The sequence below is a fragment of the Heloderma suspectum genome, chromosome 4 (genome assembly GCF_057233095.1).
Source record: "Heloderma suspectum isolate Gila_16-S chromosome 4, 16-S_ref, whole genome shotgun sequence".
Lineage (NCBI taxonomy): Eukaryota > Metazoa > Chordata > Lepidosauria > Squamata > Helodermatidae > Heloderma > Heloderma suspectum.
The window spans coordinates 239,759,030-239,775,257 of NC_139461.1; the positions used below are offsets into that span (position 1 = coordinate 239,759,030).

General features: G+C 47.3%; 1 protein-coding gene across 3 annotated transcripts in view; it reads right to left on the reverse strand.

The window, feature by feature from the left end:
* ATXN7L2 (ataxin 7 like 2) overlaps nt 1–7,846 on the reverse strand; it is a 28,925-nt gene extending 21,079 nt beyond the window's left edge. For 2 of the 3 annotated variants that reach the window (XM_084852874.1, XM_084852873.1), the window contains exons 1-2: nt 7,093–7,277; nt 3,447–3,515 (exon numbers count right to left, since the gene is read on the reverse strand). In XM_084852874.1, coding sequence (XP_084709000.1) covers nt 3,447–3,515; nt 7,093–7,234 — 211 coding nt within the window. In that variant the 5' untranslated portion in view covers nt 7,235–7,277. Of the gene's footprint in view, nt 1–614; nt 720–3,446; nt 3,516–7,092 lie in introns of all 3 variants that reach the window. The other variant, XM_084852872.1, reaches the window with a different exon arrangement.
* Between the last annotated feature and the right edge of the window lie 8,382 nt (nt 7,847–16,228).

The following is a 16,228-nucleotide window of genomic DNA, read 5'->3' on the forward strand; positions in this document are numbered from 1 at the left end:
TTAACTCAGGGATGGGGAAACGTGTCGCCCTCCACATGTTGTTGGACTGCAGATCCCATCATCCCTCACCATTGGCTGTGCTGGCTAGGGCTGATGGCAGCTGCAGTCTGCCAACATGTGGAAGGCCACACATTTCCCCACCCTGCTTTAACTAGACATTCAATTGGGGATCTTCTTCATGCATAGCATGCGCTTTACCACCACGTTGGGGCCCCTCTCCTACTGAGATGCATGTCACCGCCATCCGTGGGTCTTGCCATTCAGGTGTGACACAGGCGCACAGCCTTGGCCGTTTTCTAGCTGCCTCCCTTCCTCCATTCATTGCCTAAACACGAGTCGCAAAACGTAACATCAGGAGGGAGCCTGACATGACCAGAGTTTGCCTTTTGTTTTGCCGGCTGCCACTTCCCCAGCAGTTTTCTCACTTGCTGCAGGAGAAGCAATTCAAGGGAAGGCCACGTTCCCCTGATTTTCGGGAGGAAGCCACACGAAAGGGCCTGTCACACAGGCACCTCTGACGGGCTGGTGCCTGAGGCAGCAGCAAGCAGCCCTTTCTCACAGCTCTCCCTGAGAGGCTACAGACATTCAATTGGCAAGATGGCTGCCTAGCTTACCGCAGTGCTTCTGAAAGGCTTGAGGTTTGACCACTTGGCCACAGTGGTTACACACCACCAGGTAGAACTCATCATGAGCTGGGCAGTGACCAAAGATAGACATGTCTGAAAGGACAAGAGATGCGAATGATGAGAGCGCACCCTGGGAAGAGTCCTGCGTAACCATGTCATTTCTTCAGGCTAAGAAACACTTATTTAATTTAATTTAATTATTTTTCCTTTAAAACCCATTTATTCGAACAAAGATGAAATGAAAGGCACAGCCCAGGTTGGCAACAGAGCTTAAAAGGACAGAGAATGGGATGTAGAGGCTGAGAAGCATGTCTTGTATTCTGCCGTGATTACTCGGTGGCACAGAACAGGTCTCACCCTTTTCAGACTCAGTTTCCCAACTGTGAACAGGGAATACTACCAAGCTGCCTGCCTTGCAGGGATGCAAGAGCAAGGAGATGGTGGTTGGAAATGGTGTTGTTTGTAATGATATCAGGTGTTGCTTGTATTGAGTTTGACGATTGGTCCATCTAGCCAAATACATTCTGCCCTGATTGGTTACTCAAGATCCTTCAACCAGAGATGCCAGGAGTTGAATCTGGGCCCTTATATGTACAGAGCAGGTGCTCTATTATTGAGCTAAAGGAGCACTTCCTTGGAGGACCACTTGATTGGCAGTCCAATGCTCTGCCACTGAGCTAAACACTCAAAGATGCATGCCATTATTTTGCATGTTACTAACATCAAGACGCCTCTTCACAAATGGCTGCCACGTTTACAGAACAACCACTGGGTGATGCAGCCTCCCACAACCAGATTATGGGTTCAGAGACAGCCCCATTCCTGCTGGGCCCAAGACATGGGCTCACATTTTAAAAAACAAAAAGGTGCTGGAATAATTGCTTAGCCTCCGGAGGTGGGGGCTGTCGCATGCTGTCCTAAGCTCTCTAACTTTGGCAGCAGGCAGCCCCACCTCCTATAGCACAGCTGGGGTGGCAGAAAAGGAAAACAAAGAGACACAGATATGCTGGGAAGCAATGAAAAGACCTAGGGCTGCAGGGCAGGGAGGAGAGGAGAGCTGCCAAGGAGTAGGGAGGGACAGGGCTCCAATAACTACAGACTGAAGGTCTGACTGGTTAGGAGTAAGTGCAAAAGCAGGAGGAAAGCACAGCAGAAGTGCCTCACATTTCCACAGGCTCTGCTAGAGAAGCACAAGGAGGCCACAGGAAGAGTTTATGAAGTGACTGATTTGATTTAGGAAAAAATACCGGCCACCATACAGAAATCTACAAGAGACTCCCATTCCCGACATCTGTGCAGACTTCAACACTTCCTACGTGCCAGCCCAAGTAGGACTTCCATCTGTGTCTGCATCCCTGTCTCCACCCCCCACAAGAAGGGGGCTTGCCTCAGAACACACGCGGAAGGGGCGAGGGGGGAACCTTCTGATTTTTTACCGAGTATAGCCAGATGGTGACTCCGGGGATATTTTCCTAACCAAGAAAGATTGGAGTGGGGAGAGTGAGCACAGCAGCCTTCCCCAACCTGGTGCCCTTCAGATGTGTTGGACTACAGCTCCCGTCATGGCAAGTTGCTGGGGATGATGCAAGTTGTAGTCCAACCCACCTAGAGGGCACCCGACGGGGGAAGACTGAAGTGCAGGCGTATGCATATTCTGGCATACTTTCATCTTGGAGTGGCACTCAGTAACACTTCCTTGGGATAACTTGGTAAAAACATTTTTGCCAGCAGTCAGGGTATGACTGATATTTGAGGTCAGCAAAGAATTCCTCTAGTTCAGAATAGACATGACCTTGTTTGGCCCTCCCCTGCAGCTTGACTCATTTGCATGAGTCATCTGGAGCTATGGCTGCACAAGGCTGGTTCATGCTCCCCATTTGAGACACACTGTGGATGATCCAGAAGGTAGCCATGGGCAGATGGTCTTTGGGCAGGTTGTGGTGGGAGGACAATGGTTTTTTGGTTTGGACCCTTCCAACATCAGGTTATTAGCAATCATGGAGACAGAACCATAATGGGAGGGCCTTCAAAGCAAAGAAGGCACATGCATGCAAGCTGTACAGATTTTAGTTATCCCCAAATCTCTTGCTAAATCCTGCAAGTGTTTGGTCTGTGGAAAAGCTACAGAGGACCATGCCAGGTCTCAAGACAAAAGCTCACAAACCCATCCATGTGTCAAGGGAGATACAAGTTATTCAATGCTAAGCTTGGCAAATTTCCTAATGCACTATGGCAGTCTCTTCCACTGTACCTCAAGACATGGGCCAGGCTCATGCCCTAGTAAGAAATAGTCAGAGCAGCTCTTAGCGCCTTCAAAAGGGACAGAGCATGAATCCCCACTGATATAGGAGAATGCAACTTCAAAACAGGTGACTCCTGCCACAGCTATCACCCACTGCGTAGCACAGCAGAACATGCCACCATCAGACCACAGAGAGCCCGTCCCTGCATTTGTTCTATCCACTCCAATCCTACCCTTCCCAACCAATCCCACAGCACGGGGAAAGGGTAGCTGGCCATCATAGTGAAGCAAACTGCACTACGACTGTCACTCTCCACCACTATGGACATCTCACTGTTGCAGTGGCAAGAGAAATAGCTGCCTCCTTTTGGGCAGAAATAAGAAATCTGTATGGTCTCAGCTAAGGATCACCTGCTGTGTGAGAATGCAACGAGTGCCACCCCAGACGGACAGACACAATGCTCCCAGCTGCCTTTGTGCCTCCCCTTCTGCAGGGCAACTCACAAACACAGAGCAGTCAATTCAGAGCAAGGGTCTCTACAGCTCATGTCAGACCAGACGGCTTACTCCATTCTTACCTTCTTTAATGAGAGTCATTGCATCCAGCTTCTTGCTCCCATTCCTACTGTTTTCTTCCAGCTCAGACCCTAGTAGATAAAAAAGTGTTCCCATCAGCAACACTAATAATCCTCTGCAGATCCATCATCCACCAAAGCTGAGGAGAACCCATGACACTGAGACACATTAAGATGAACCCATTCCCCGCTACAGCAGAATTCCAAGCATGCTTACTTAGAAGTACTTCACACTGAGCACACAATGAGATTTACTACGGAGTAAGTGCGACTACGATTGCAGCCTTAATAGACTCACAGTGTCCTTCAAATGAGCTTACTAGCAGAAGAAGCTTCTATCCCATTCACTTATCACACCTTTCCCAAACTTGCCACATGGTGCTATGCAGGGTTCACTGTGAACCAATACTGAAAAGATCCATCTGCACGCCACAGTGGACAACCAGTAAATCTGCAGATCAAGACGGGGGTTGTTGTTTTTCCTTTGAACCCGCTCCCCCGGCAGTACACACAGCATACGTAAAACTGACCTCTCAGCGAACATGATTACATTTGCATCCTGCCCTTCCTCCTAACGCGCTTGGGAGGGAGCATGTGTGGGGGCTACCCTCACAACAGACCTGTGAAAAGGGTTAGGCTCAGTGTGTGACTTGCCCAAGGTCACCCAGGGATCTGCCTAGAAGAGCAGGGGGTAGATTAGCAGCAATCATTTCCATAGCACTAGAACTGCAGTTCTTAAAGTCACCAAGAGAACGAGGATCCCCAGGAATCAGCTCCGCTAATATGGCAGATGTTCCAGAGCTCCTGAAAACACAGAGTAGCGGACTTGCTGAATCTCAGACTCTACTGCCTGCTGCTTCAGCAGAATTGCTCTGCCAATCCGTATCAATCAAGAGGTGTTTGGAAGACAACGACAGGCATACAGCACCATCCACAGACTGCTTTGCAAATTATGAAGATGTGGCCAGAGGATAGAAACGTGGCTCTCCCTCTCAACTCCTCTTGAGAGGAACCACTTCAAAATTCCTCTTCTTCATTACAAAAGGAAGCATTCAAATACCCATGACCCACCAAAATTCTGTACGCACACATGTACGTACGGATGCACAAGACAGTACACTTGTATGGCAGGGGATAAGTCAGCTCGCTCTCTCTATTCGATACACCTTTTACATGAGCGTCTCTGCTCTGCTAGTTGTAAACACAACGCTTCAAATATACATGCCCCAAGATGGACTTCAAAATGGAAGCCCTAAATTCCAAGTTAAACAGAAGCCACTGGATTTCAGCTCCTACAACGAAAACCTTGCTCGTACTAAATTATCACTAGTGTCATGATCTCAACCAGAATAGCTTGCCCTGGAAACATGTTAATATTTATATGCTTTTCATTACAGAAGGACCCTTTTCTTATTGTGTTGTATGTGTGTAAGCAATGGCCTAGAATAATGTGGCTTCTAACGTAATCCCAACATGTACAGAAGAAATCAACACATGGGTTTCAGAGCTAATCTTCCCCTAACTCCTTCCACCAGCGCATCTCTTTGCACCACACAGTTATTCACTAGGTCCTGGTGATGCAGGTCAAATGCTAAAAATGGAGGAAATAAGGCATGAGGGGCTGATTCGACTAAAATTAACAGTGTGAGCAAGCAGCAGTCCTGGTCCCCAAAGTCTTGACTCCCCTGCTTTAACCATGACATGACACTCTGCTGGCATCTAATAGATTTCACACCACATGGTGCCCTCACAAAGACAGAATGTACCTGTTACAATGCATCAACTGTTTCAGCGTCAAGACGCAAAGCAGAAATCCAAAGTAGTTGATTTTTTTTAATGCATTGACAGAATTATTCATTTCTCTCTCTTTCTCTCTCTCTCTCTCTCTCTCACACACACACACACAATAATCCCACACTGCAACCTGACAGGGACAGGGTGGGGGCAAAAGGTGGGAACAAAGCAAGCTTTCCCCATCTATAGAATGCTATGGATTTCACATCTATAAGCAACAAAATAAATAAAATGACCCATTTAGACTGCAATAGGAAGCCGTTTGCAAAGGAAAATTTACAACCCGCTTCTAAATCCCTGAAAACACGGGAGTCATTATGCAAACTCTGCTGGAGCTGGAAGTAGATCAGGAAACATATGAAGCACTAACTATATCAAGTGCAACGGGAAGATAATGGAGGGGGAAGGGAGACGCTCAACAATATGAAAAGCATCACCAGGGACAGCTCCGTTGAGTCTCACCGCCCCTTCTGGAGTCAGCAGTCAGGCTGCACTTGAGAAAGTCAAACATTCTAGGGAGGTGCTCCTGAATGATTTCTGGGATTCCAAGGACAATCACCACAAGGGGCCAATACTGCCACCCACTCCCCATACACACACATCCCCCTCTTAGTAAGGGAGGGCAAGCTGAGCAAGGGACAATGCAGAACAGCGGGGAAAAGAGCATAGAGATGCCGAATCAGGATGCAAGGGATGGGGGTAGGCAGTTCTGTAGGGGAAAGTAGGCAATTATCGTGGGTGGGAAATTTAGTGGCCAGGTCAAGAGTACAAAAAGAGCTTTGTACACAGGACAGAAGAAAAGGTGCAAGGAATTCGAAGCAGACAGATGAGTGGGGACCAGTTTCAGTGGCCTAGGGAAAGATCTGAATAGAAGGGAACAACTCGAAGAAGAAGAGGAAATCGTACCGTACAGGTGGGAGAGCACAGCAAACACAGATTGCTGAAAACACTTTAAAGGAATTGGTTGAGGAAAAAACTGTGGTGGCATTTAAAGATCAAGCCCAATGGGAAAATGTAGGTGGCTAGAGTTTAAAGGGCAAATGCAAGAATCAGGGGGAGAGAAAAGGAAAGTGGCCAAGGGTCATCTAGAAGATGATCAAGGGGGTCAGGGGTTTCAAGATATCCAGAGAATCACCGAAGATCAAGCAGGTTTGTGATCTACAAGTATCACAATGGTATCTCAAAAACATGGGACTACTGTGTACATTATTTACAGAATATTGGAAAAGCAAACATCTACAGATAAGAAAGGAGAGGGAACACTCAGGTGAAATGGTGGCAGGCAATATGGACTCAAGGATCACATGAGGTCAAGGAACAGACATCAGGAATCCTGGTGAGAATAAATAATAATAATAACAATACAGATTTATATAGCACGTTTCAGAAATAATTGTGGGTTCTCCACAAGACAGAAGAGATGAAAAGTCACTGAATCTTGTGAATTTGGCTTAATAAACGAAGCTCATGTGATAACGGATCAAAGTAGGGGAGAATAGGAAGTGGAATATGCGTGGAATCCCCTGAGGGCAAAGATCCTGACCCGGGTTATGGATGATCACAGTATACCCCCCGGTTAGATCAGGCTGGGAAGAGGGGATCCAATCAGAGGGCTCGAGAGATCCCAGGGAAACCTGGCGTAGCAGCAGGAAGAAGCCATCAGGCAGGAAGCTCGGCGGCGCTAGGGCCCGGCGGCTCCTTTGTTTGGGGCGGGAGGGGCGAGGGAGGGGGCGAGGGAGGAAGCGCGGCGGCGGCGGCGGCGGCGGCGGCAGCAGAAACGGCGACGGAGTGTCCCCCGCTTCCCCCCGCCGCCTCCGGCCGCCTCCGGGCTACCGAGCGGGGCAGGCGCGCTCACCTGTCTCGGCAGCGGGCGGCCCAGCCCTCTCCACCCAGGCACTCCAGCTCTGCCCCGCGAAGTCATCGAGACTCGGCAGCCGCCGATCCACAGCAGCCATTGCTACTGCTGCTACCGCCGCCGCGCGTCCACGCACCGCCATCACCGCACGGGAACGCGCAGCCCTCCCCGCCGCCGGCGGCCTCTTGCGCAGGCGCGCCGCGCCTGGTGCACCACGGGAAGTGGAGTCCTCGGCCGAGGGCGCCTTCGCCCTGCGCATGCCGGGGAGAAGAGGTGGGCGCGAGAGTGCCATGTCCGCGCCCGGCCCTCGCAATTCCTCCTCGCGGTCGCCGTCCGGAGGAGGCATCTTGCGTGAATGTCTCTTCTGCGCGTCCACCGAAGTCCCAAGAAACCCGCACATAAGCTGCACTGCATCCCCGAGAAAGACGTGCGGAAGAAGGAGAACCCTGACGGATCGGACCGAGGACGCATCCGCGTAGTCTAGCCTTGTTTCCCGCAGTGCCAGCCAGGTGGCTCTACGGCCGTCTTCCCCGGTCTGGTGCCCTCCAGGTGTCTGGGACTTCAGTTTCCATCAGCCCCAGCCACCATGGCCAAGGGTCAGGAATCTTGGGGGTTGTAGTCCAACACATCTGGAGGGCGCCGTGGAGGCTGGTGGCTCCGACGTCCGTGGGGCAGAGCATCCACTCCGGGTTTCAGGCGGAACCAGTCAGAGCCCTAAAAGAGCTATCCAAGGCGCAAAGCTCCGTTAGAGTTCAGACTGAAACCCGGAGCGAACCAACCACGTTAGGGCAGGCTGCTCTAGGATGTGTAGGCAACAGTCACTCCTTCCCTCGCTGGTCATTGCTGCAGAGGTAGGCTACTGCTGAGCACGGAGTTTCCATTTAGAGCAGGGGCAGGCAACCTTTTTGGCACCAAGGGCCGCATGCGATGCCAGGAGGTAGGCCGAGGGGCACGTGCATGTATGCACCCGCACCCACAGAGGAATGAGATTGCGGGGGAAGGGGAGGTCAAGCTGCTTTCCCGTGACCGAGACCGCTACTTCCTGGCCACCATGAGTGGTGCGGAAGCAGCCAGGCTGGCTGCTTTGGGATCGCTGAGGGAGGGGGAGGCTAAAAGCTCTACTCCCTGCACCAGAGACCCTGATTAGGATTGCTGTGCTGGTGCTATTAATAGGCTTCACTGCTCAGTATGGTCTCCACAGCTTACTCCTCTCCACTGCAAGAAAGGGATGTTGGCTGGAGCTAGGTTGGTTGTGATGGATGCCAGAAAGTAACTGATTTCTCCTTGCTCCCAAATTTCTCTAATGCCACAAGCCTGTGCACATTCACGGCAGGAGAATGAAAATATCTACAGTGTGCGTGTGTGTGTGTGTGTGTGTACACACACAGAGTTCTGTTGCTGCCAGTGCTACACAGTACATGCTAGTGTAAAAGTCTCTGCACATGGCAAGACAGAGCATATTAGGATAGGAGACTATGTTGTTGGGAGGTGGAGGGTAGGGTGGCTTGAGTAACCGTAACGACCCCAGTTCAAGGCACTTATTAACACCCCAACCCCAAGTACATTTCCTTCCAAGTCAGTCTCATGCATTTATATGGAGCTTACTTCAGCATCAATTACGGGGGATTGTAGCCTGAGTGTCTGCCAAGCAAGGCGTGCGAGTGCTGGAACCGCTGTTCCTCCTCACCTACGGCTGGAGGAGAAAGCTCTGCAGGGAAACAGCCCAGGCATTCTTCTCTTCCTGAGAGCACTGGGCCAGCTCAGCTGGTCTGGATCTTCTGCCACGGTAACAGAAGGCTCCCTCGGGTTTGGGAAGGATTGCAAACTGGGGAGCCCTCTGCATCCCTGAAAGCTTTTCTGCTGCTCCACAGACGCCCTCCTCCACGTGTAGATCAATATCTTGCATGCCAGCCAGCATCCTCCCGTCCAGCCTGCACAATGAATTCATCCATCACTTTGCTCTTTTCCTAATGAATATTTTCTCCCTTGTAAGAGCTGTTGCTAAAGTCTCCGAACAGCAATATTTCTCCTTCAAGATGTCACTCCCCGTAGCAAGCTGTGGTGGAGTTTAATAACAGGGTTTGTTTCTACCTCTGCTCAGAGAAACCTTCCTCTCCCAAACGCACTCTCCATTACCCCCTACAGGGCCCATGTCAACACAGATTTAAAATAATAATAAATTATTATTATTATAATTTAAAAATACAGTTCCCCTATGATATTTTCTGCTGCTAAGAAGATATAGTGGATCAAAATATTCTTCAAAATGATGTGAAATGCCAGAATTACATTATGCAAAACGCTTTCTTGTTACATGCCTTGGTTGGTTCATCTGTTCACCCAAGGAGCTACTCTGGATCTGTACCATTTTGTCTTACTGATACATAGTTCTGTATTTTGTGTTACTCCATGAAATTCAGAAGACAACACTGCTCAGTATAGATGTCTCATTTCATTTACCTGTAGACGTGATTGCTGTGCTGAGCCTACAGTTAGGCCTCTGAAACAGCAGTGGAAGGGAGGGCTCACTGAGTTGCCTTAGGACAGGGGTGTTGACCTTCCTTCAGCCTGAAGGCCGAATTCAATTTCGGAGAAGCTCTTGGGGGCCACAGGCAAAAGTTCAAAACACCCAAAATGGCATATTTTGGCTTAAAGCCCTTACTGCCAGTAACTAAGCTTTAGGAGAGGCACGCCACCTTTTTAGAATTTGGGGGGGGGGGACTCACAAACACTGGGAAACCACCAAACAGTCAGCAGTTGGGGGAAAGAGGCTGGAGCCAGGGAAAGGGGGTGGGGCCATCTGGGAGGGCTGATTGGGACCCCAGATGGACTGGATTTGGCCATGGGGCTGAGGTTCTGCACAGCTCCCTTAGGACACACTCCAGCTGTCAACCACACATCAAGAAAGAACAAATTGTTGAAAGCCAATCCTAAAACGAATCCACGTAGTAAGCAATGACATCTGAAGCTGCACTGATACCTAAGCTGCCAATTCAGAAAGGAAAAATAATTTGGGGCTTCTTAGTTTAGAAAAAAAAAGATTAGGGAGTGATATAATAATGGTTTATAAAATTATGGATGGAGTACAGGAAGTGGGCAGAAAACCATCACCCCAATTCATATAAAAATCCATGGTTACCTAATGGAGTTGATTATCACTAGATTCAGAACTGAATAGAAAGTACTTCCCTTCGTACAATGTGTAAATACCTTTGTGGGATTTCCTGCCATAAGGTGCAGTGACGCCCAATGGCTTTAAAAGGCAATGAGATAAATTCATGACTGATATAAGCATAAAAACATAAGAAGAGCCATGCTGGATCAAACCAAGAGTCCATCTAGTCCAGCATTCTGTTCATACAGTGGCCAACCAGATGCCCATGGAAAACCCACAAACAGGGCATGAGCGCAACAGCACCCTCCCACTCATGTTCCCCAGCAACTGGTGCGCATAGGCATACTGCCTCTGATACTGGAGGCAGCATATAGCCATCAGAACTAGTAGCCATCTATAGCCTTATCCTCCAGGAATTTGTCCAATCCCCTTTTAAAGCCATCCATATTGGTGGCCATCACTACACCTTGTGGTAGCAAATTCCAGAGTTTAACTATGCACTGTATGAAGAAGTCCTTTTATTGGTCCTGAATCTCCCACCAATCAGCTTCATGGGATGACCCCAGGCTCTAGTACTATGAGAACAAGAAAAGTGTCTCCCTATCCACTTTCTCCATACCATGCCACCCACATTAAATGGAGCCTCCATGTTCAGAGGCAGCATATTACCTCAATACCAGTTGCTGGGGGGAGGGGAGAACTGTTGTTCTGCTTATGGGCTTCGTGGAAGCATCAGTACAATCACTGTTGGAAAAAGAATGCTGGCTTGATACACCCAGGTTCTTCTTTTGTTCTTATGCAATGCCCCATGAGTGTGACAGACACATTGGTCTTCTCCACAGAAGGCTTTTATCTTTACACTGAGATTGGTTACTCGTGGAAGTTTGTGGGTCCTTTACGTGACATTGTCAGCCTCCAGCACCTTCTGAACTTTCCAACCATTTCTGTGGCTTTGTTTGAAACAGAGATAATGAGGTAATTAAATAAACAAATTGAATTTGTCCGTATAAAGAGGGAGTTGCGCTATAACAGCAGCACCATCTAGTGGCTGTGTAATGAAACATACAGAATTCGCAGCCCCCGGAAAAAAGAGGAAGCGTATGTGAAGGAGCCAACCTTAATCCCACAAAGAACCCGGAAGCAGAAGCCCTGGTAAAGCTGTGGGATAAAAAGCCTGGTGTGGAGAAGGTCACTGACTGCGCTTCCTACCAAACAATAGGGTAGGTGAGAGTTTCAGATTAAATTACTATTATGTGCTCTACATGGGGCTGCCTTTGAAGACAGTTTGGAAACTCCAATCGGTACAAAATACAGCTGCCAGGGTTTCGACTCAAGTATGTAGGCTGGCACATATTATCCAATGCTTGGCCATCTATATTATTTCCCAACTTGTTACAGAGCTCAGTTCAAGTTGGTCTTGAACTTCAGGCCTGTGGGCCAAAGATAGCTAACCTGGTGTCCCAATCTAATTCCCAGAAGTTCCCTAGATGGCCATGCTCCCTTCCCCTGCCCCACTACCTTTTCCCTGACCACCAATCGTTTGGTGATCTGCTGGCTTTTGCGCAGTTTTTTACCCATTCTAAAAGGTTGGAATGCCTCTCCCAAGGCTCGGTCACTGGCAGTAAGAGCTTATGCTACGACGTGGTTTTTTGGCCCCACCCCTTTTGACTTTGGCCTCACCCACCCCTGGAATGCGGTCCGTGAAAGTGTCTCTGAAATTCAGTTCAGCCCTTGGGCTGAAAGAGGTTCAGCACCACTGGTCTTGATCTTTAAAGACCTAGAAGCCTGAGACCAGAGTAGCTCAACTCCACACACCCCACAGCCCGCCACGCACACCCATATAAGCATGCCCTGGGAACGACAGTTCACTTTTGAGGCCTTTCTCCAACTCCCCTTTCTACTGAATGCATGGTGGATGGGCATAAGAGATAGGACATGTTTGGTGGTCACAACCCGAACTTGGAATACCCTCCCAAAAGAGGTCTGCCTGGTCTCATCACTGCTTACCTTTCAGCAAGTGGCAAAGAGGAATTTCAGTGAGCCTTTCTGGATGCTGTTTTTAAATATGTTTTGACCGCTACTGTTTTTGGTTTGTAGATTTTCATGGTCACTTTAAACCGTATTTTATTAGTATACTCATTGATTATTCAATGTTGTTAGTTGCCCTGATTATATCTTGCCTTTCTATAATAAATAAATGTAGAAAATACATAAATGAATAAATGCAACGATGAGAAATCCAGAGCAACCTGAGAGTTTCCTAGCATGGGAAAAGGCAGTTATTAAGAAAGGGACTGATACTGGGGAAAAAAACTGCAGTGTTGTAATGCCTTTATACAAATCTATCCTGCAGCTACAGTTAAAATACTGGATACAGTTCCAGTCATCCCTTCAGAAAAAGTACCCCTACCTACACACACACACACACACACATTTCATTCTGCTGGAACAGAAAATTGCAATCCAAAATGATCAGGGGTTTTAACTGGGCGGGTTGGAGTTTTATGTCAGGTTGTTACATTTTTATATAAAGAAATAGATCTTCCCTATTAGGAAATGCTAATGTGTTTTGAGCTTTCTTATAGAAAAAAATATAACTTGCAGCGCAATCCTAAACCCTTGTTTTTGATGGCAGGAGGGTGTTAGGATGTAGCAGAGGTGGCTCTCTGCTGCTTCCACCAGGAGGGAGAAGCTCCGATGGGGGGAATCTGCTGCATCTAGGAGTACCAGCAGTTTTGGATCTGCCCCCATCCACACTTGCTGCCCTGGCTGGCATGATCCAGCAGGGCTTAGAAGAAATAGAAGAGTGGATCTGACACTCTGGTTCTCTCTGCCCTCACATTGGGTAGTTCTGTACGTGGCATAATAGAGGTTTATAAAATTATTCAAGGACTGGAAAATGTGTAATAGAGAAACTTTTCTCCTCCTCTCATACTAGAACTCAGGGTCATCCATCCACTGAAGTTGGCAGCAGGTTTCAGGAGAAACAAAAGTACTTCACACAATGAAAAATTACTGTATGGAATTTGGTATCACAGGATGTGATGGCTGCTGGTGTAGACAGCGTCAAACAGGGATTAGACAAATCCATGGAGATGTCTTCCAGCAGCTATTAGTCATGATGGGTGGGGCCTGCAACACAATGTTGCAGTGTAAAGTGCTCCTGTTCCAGCCAGGCATGCCCGTTTTCAGAATATTCCATCCTGGTTTTCTGTTCCACCCCAACCAACATATTCAGTGTTCTCTGGACACTGAGCATGCTCAGTCCTCATTGGACTGTTTGAGCTCTCCCCTCTGTCCTTAGGGTTTTGTATTAAATATGTTCTTTGTACTTCTGCAAACCTTTGGGCTCCTCCAAGCCTGCTGATATCTTCCTCCTGTATGTGGATGGTGCCATTTTGGCTACATAAAGATCACCAATCAGATACTGGGTTTGCTATCAGCATATAGCAGCCTTCCCCAGCACTTGCAGTGTAATACATCTGGAGTGCCACAGGTTGGGGAAGGCGGACATATAGTATGGCTAGATGGAACCAATGACAGCCAGTGTGGTGTAGTGGCAAGAGTGTTGGACTAGGAGCTGGGAGATCCAGGTTCTAGTCCCCACTTGGCCATGGAAGCTCACTGGGTGACTTTGGGCCAGTCACAGACTCTCAGCCCAACCCACCTCACAGGGTTGTTGTTGTGAGGATAAAATGGAGAGGAGGAGGATAATGTAAGCCGCCTTGGGTTCCTTGCAAGAGGAAAAAAGGCAGGGTATAAATGCAATAAACAAACAAACACCCATGTTCAGAGACAACGGTATGACTCTGAATGCTAGCTGCTAGAGAGAAACAACAGGAAAGAGCTATTGCCATCAGGCCTTGCTCGGGGGCTTCCCAAAAGCATGTGGCTGCAGCTGTAGGAAGTCAGATGCTGGACTAAATGGATCCTGGGTCTGATTCGGTAGCACCCTTCTCATGTTTTGTGCTTCGTTGTACACCAGAAATGTAGAAGCCTTTACCTTTTTGGACGGATATTATTTTAATTTGGGTTTTCTGAATCCTTCCCTCAGGATGCATTCTGCCACTCTCTCCAGCCATTATCTGCTCAATAGAGTTTGGGAAGCTTATACGTCTTGGGTACAAAGTTAGCATACCCACTACCCCAGAGGTGGGGAACAAGTCAGCCGTTCAGATGCTGTTGGACTGTAGCTCCCATCATCCCTCACCACTGGTTTTGCTGACTAGGGCTAATGGAAACTGCAGTCCAACAACGGGAAGGCCACACGTTCCCCACCCCTGCCCTACCCCATGTAGGCATTACCTTGACGTCGCTCAAGCACATGAAAACAATAGGAAACCACTTGCCTTGGCGTTGTTCCTCCAATTTCTGATTTCCTGATACTGTCATTTTAATCTGCTTTTTCAAATATTAATACACTATTGACTTACTATTGTTGGCACACACGCTCATGAAACAGATTTTAAACCAATTAGAAAAAAATGCAGAGGTACACACATCTCAGCCGCCTTACAAGGACTGGTTTTAACTGTTGAGACACTTGCATTTGGCAATGTTTTCCCTCGGGTTAACATAGGCAGGAAGAGAGATAGGTATCAGCACACAGGATGTCACAAACCCACGTACTTCATGCATTAAGTAGGTAGAAAAAAATATGGTGACACTCTCCTTCCCCTTAGTCTGCCCTCTCTTCTTCTTCTTCTTCTTCTTGAAGGATGGTATGAAATTGTGATATGCTATAAATCTATTAAAAACAGCAACAGAAAAGAAATGGAAACAGGATAACCTTCACAATGAGGATCACTCAAGAATCATGGTTGATGTTGTAGGAGTTCCTCACCAGCCCTCAAATTTCCTTATGCATTGGTCCTCTACAAGGAGTACAATGGCAACAGTGCTCTAAATATTCTAGAGCAATAAGGACATAGCGACATATTCATCCTTTAGGTCAAGGATGATACCTTCAAAGGCCACATCCGCTTACTCGAGGGGTGCTGGCAGCTGTATAAGCAAAGCCAATGTCCCTCTAAATATTATCATGACCCTTGTAGAATCACATGTTTAAGATTACAACTGAAAAACCTGTAGTTCTTTTTATTTGCCTCCTAGCTTCTGGGTGTGGTAGGTACTCCCAGGCATACTGTTACCAAGACCTTCTTCACAGGCTTAAAGACTATTTATTTCTTTTATTTATTACACCGATTTATGCTAAACAAAAGAGCTCCAAAAGCTCAAGCTGTCATGTTGTTTATAACAAATGCTTGAGGTGAGCAATATTGTTTCCCAAGTTAATTGTTATCAATAATTCTTGGGATGAAGGTGATGGGACAAATTATAAGTGAACATCCTAAAAATAGATACAGCCCACCCCAACAGAGTACTGTACTGATAAGAGATTGATCTAGTGATAATGCATAATCTAATCAACTCTTTCATACGATGTCCATATACAAGCATACATTTGAATCTGTACAAACCTATAGCATCAATGAAAAATTCCAAATATAAATATTAAGCTCTCCCATTTAATTCCGATCTTTTTATACTTTAGCCTGAAGGTTCCAGTATTTTGCTGCATGGGAGCAGCAAAATTTTCTTTAGTGAAGGAAGAAGTGACTATACACATCCTTCATAACTATACACTGAAGATTATGAAGTCCTATATGTTGTACAGTAGCTGCTGATGGACACAGGAGTTGAAATATATTGTGCAGTTCTAATTGAACCAAGCTCATTTCAAAGACTGAATTTGGTATTGTTTGATTTGTGAATTATTGCTGCAATGATTGTTTACATTTGGATTTTTCCACTGACGATAGGGTTTATCCAGTTACAGTTGTATGTTTGTATATGGATCAAATTAAAAATGATTAGACAATTTGTGTATATTATCAGTTGCCTTTTGTGAGTACAGTACAAGTTATGTGACCTCCTTCTGAGGCAGCAATGCTGCTCTGAAGCAGTGTAATTTATTAAAATTGAATGTGAGGATTTGAGCAGGGAAACCTGGGCTTAAGG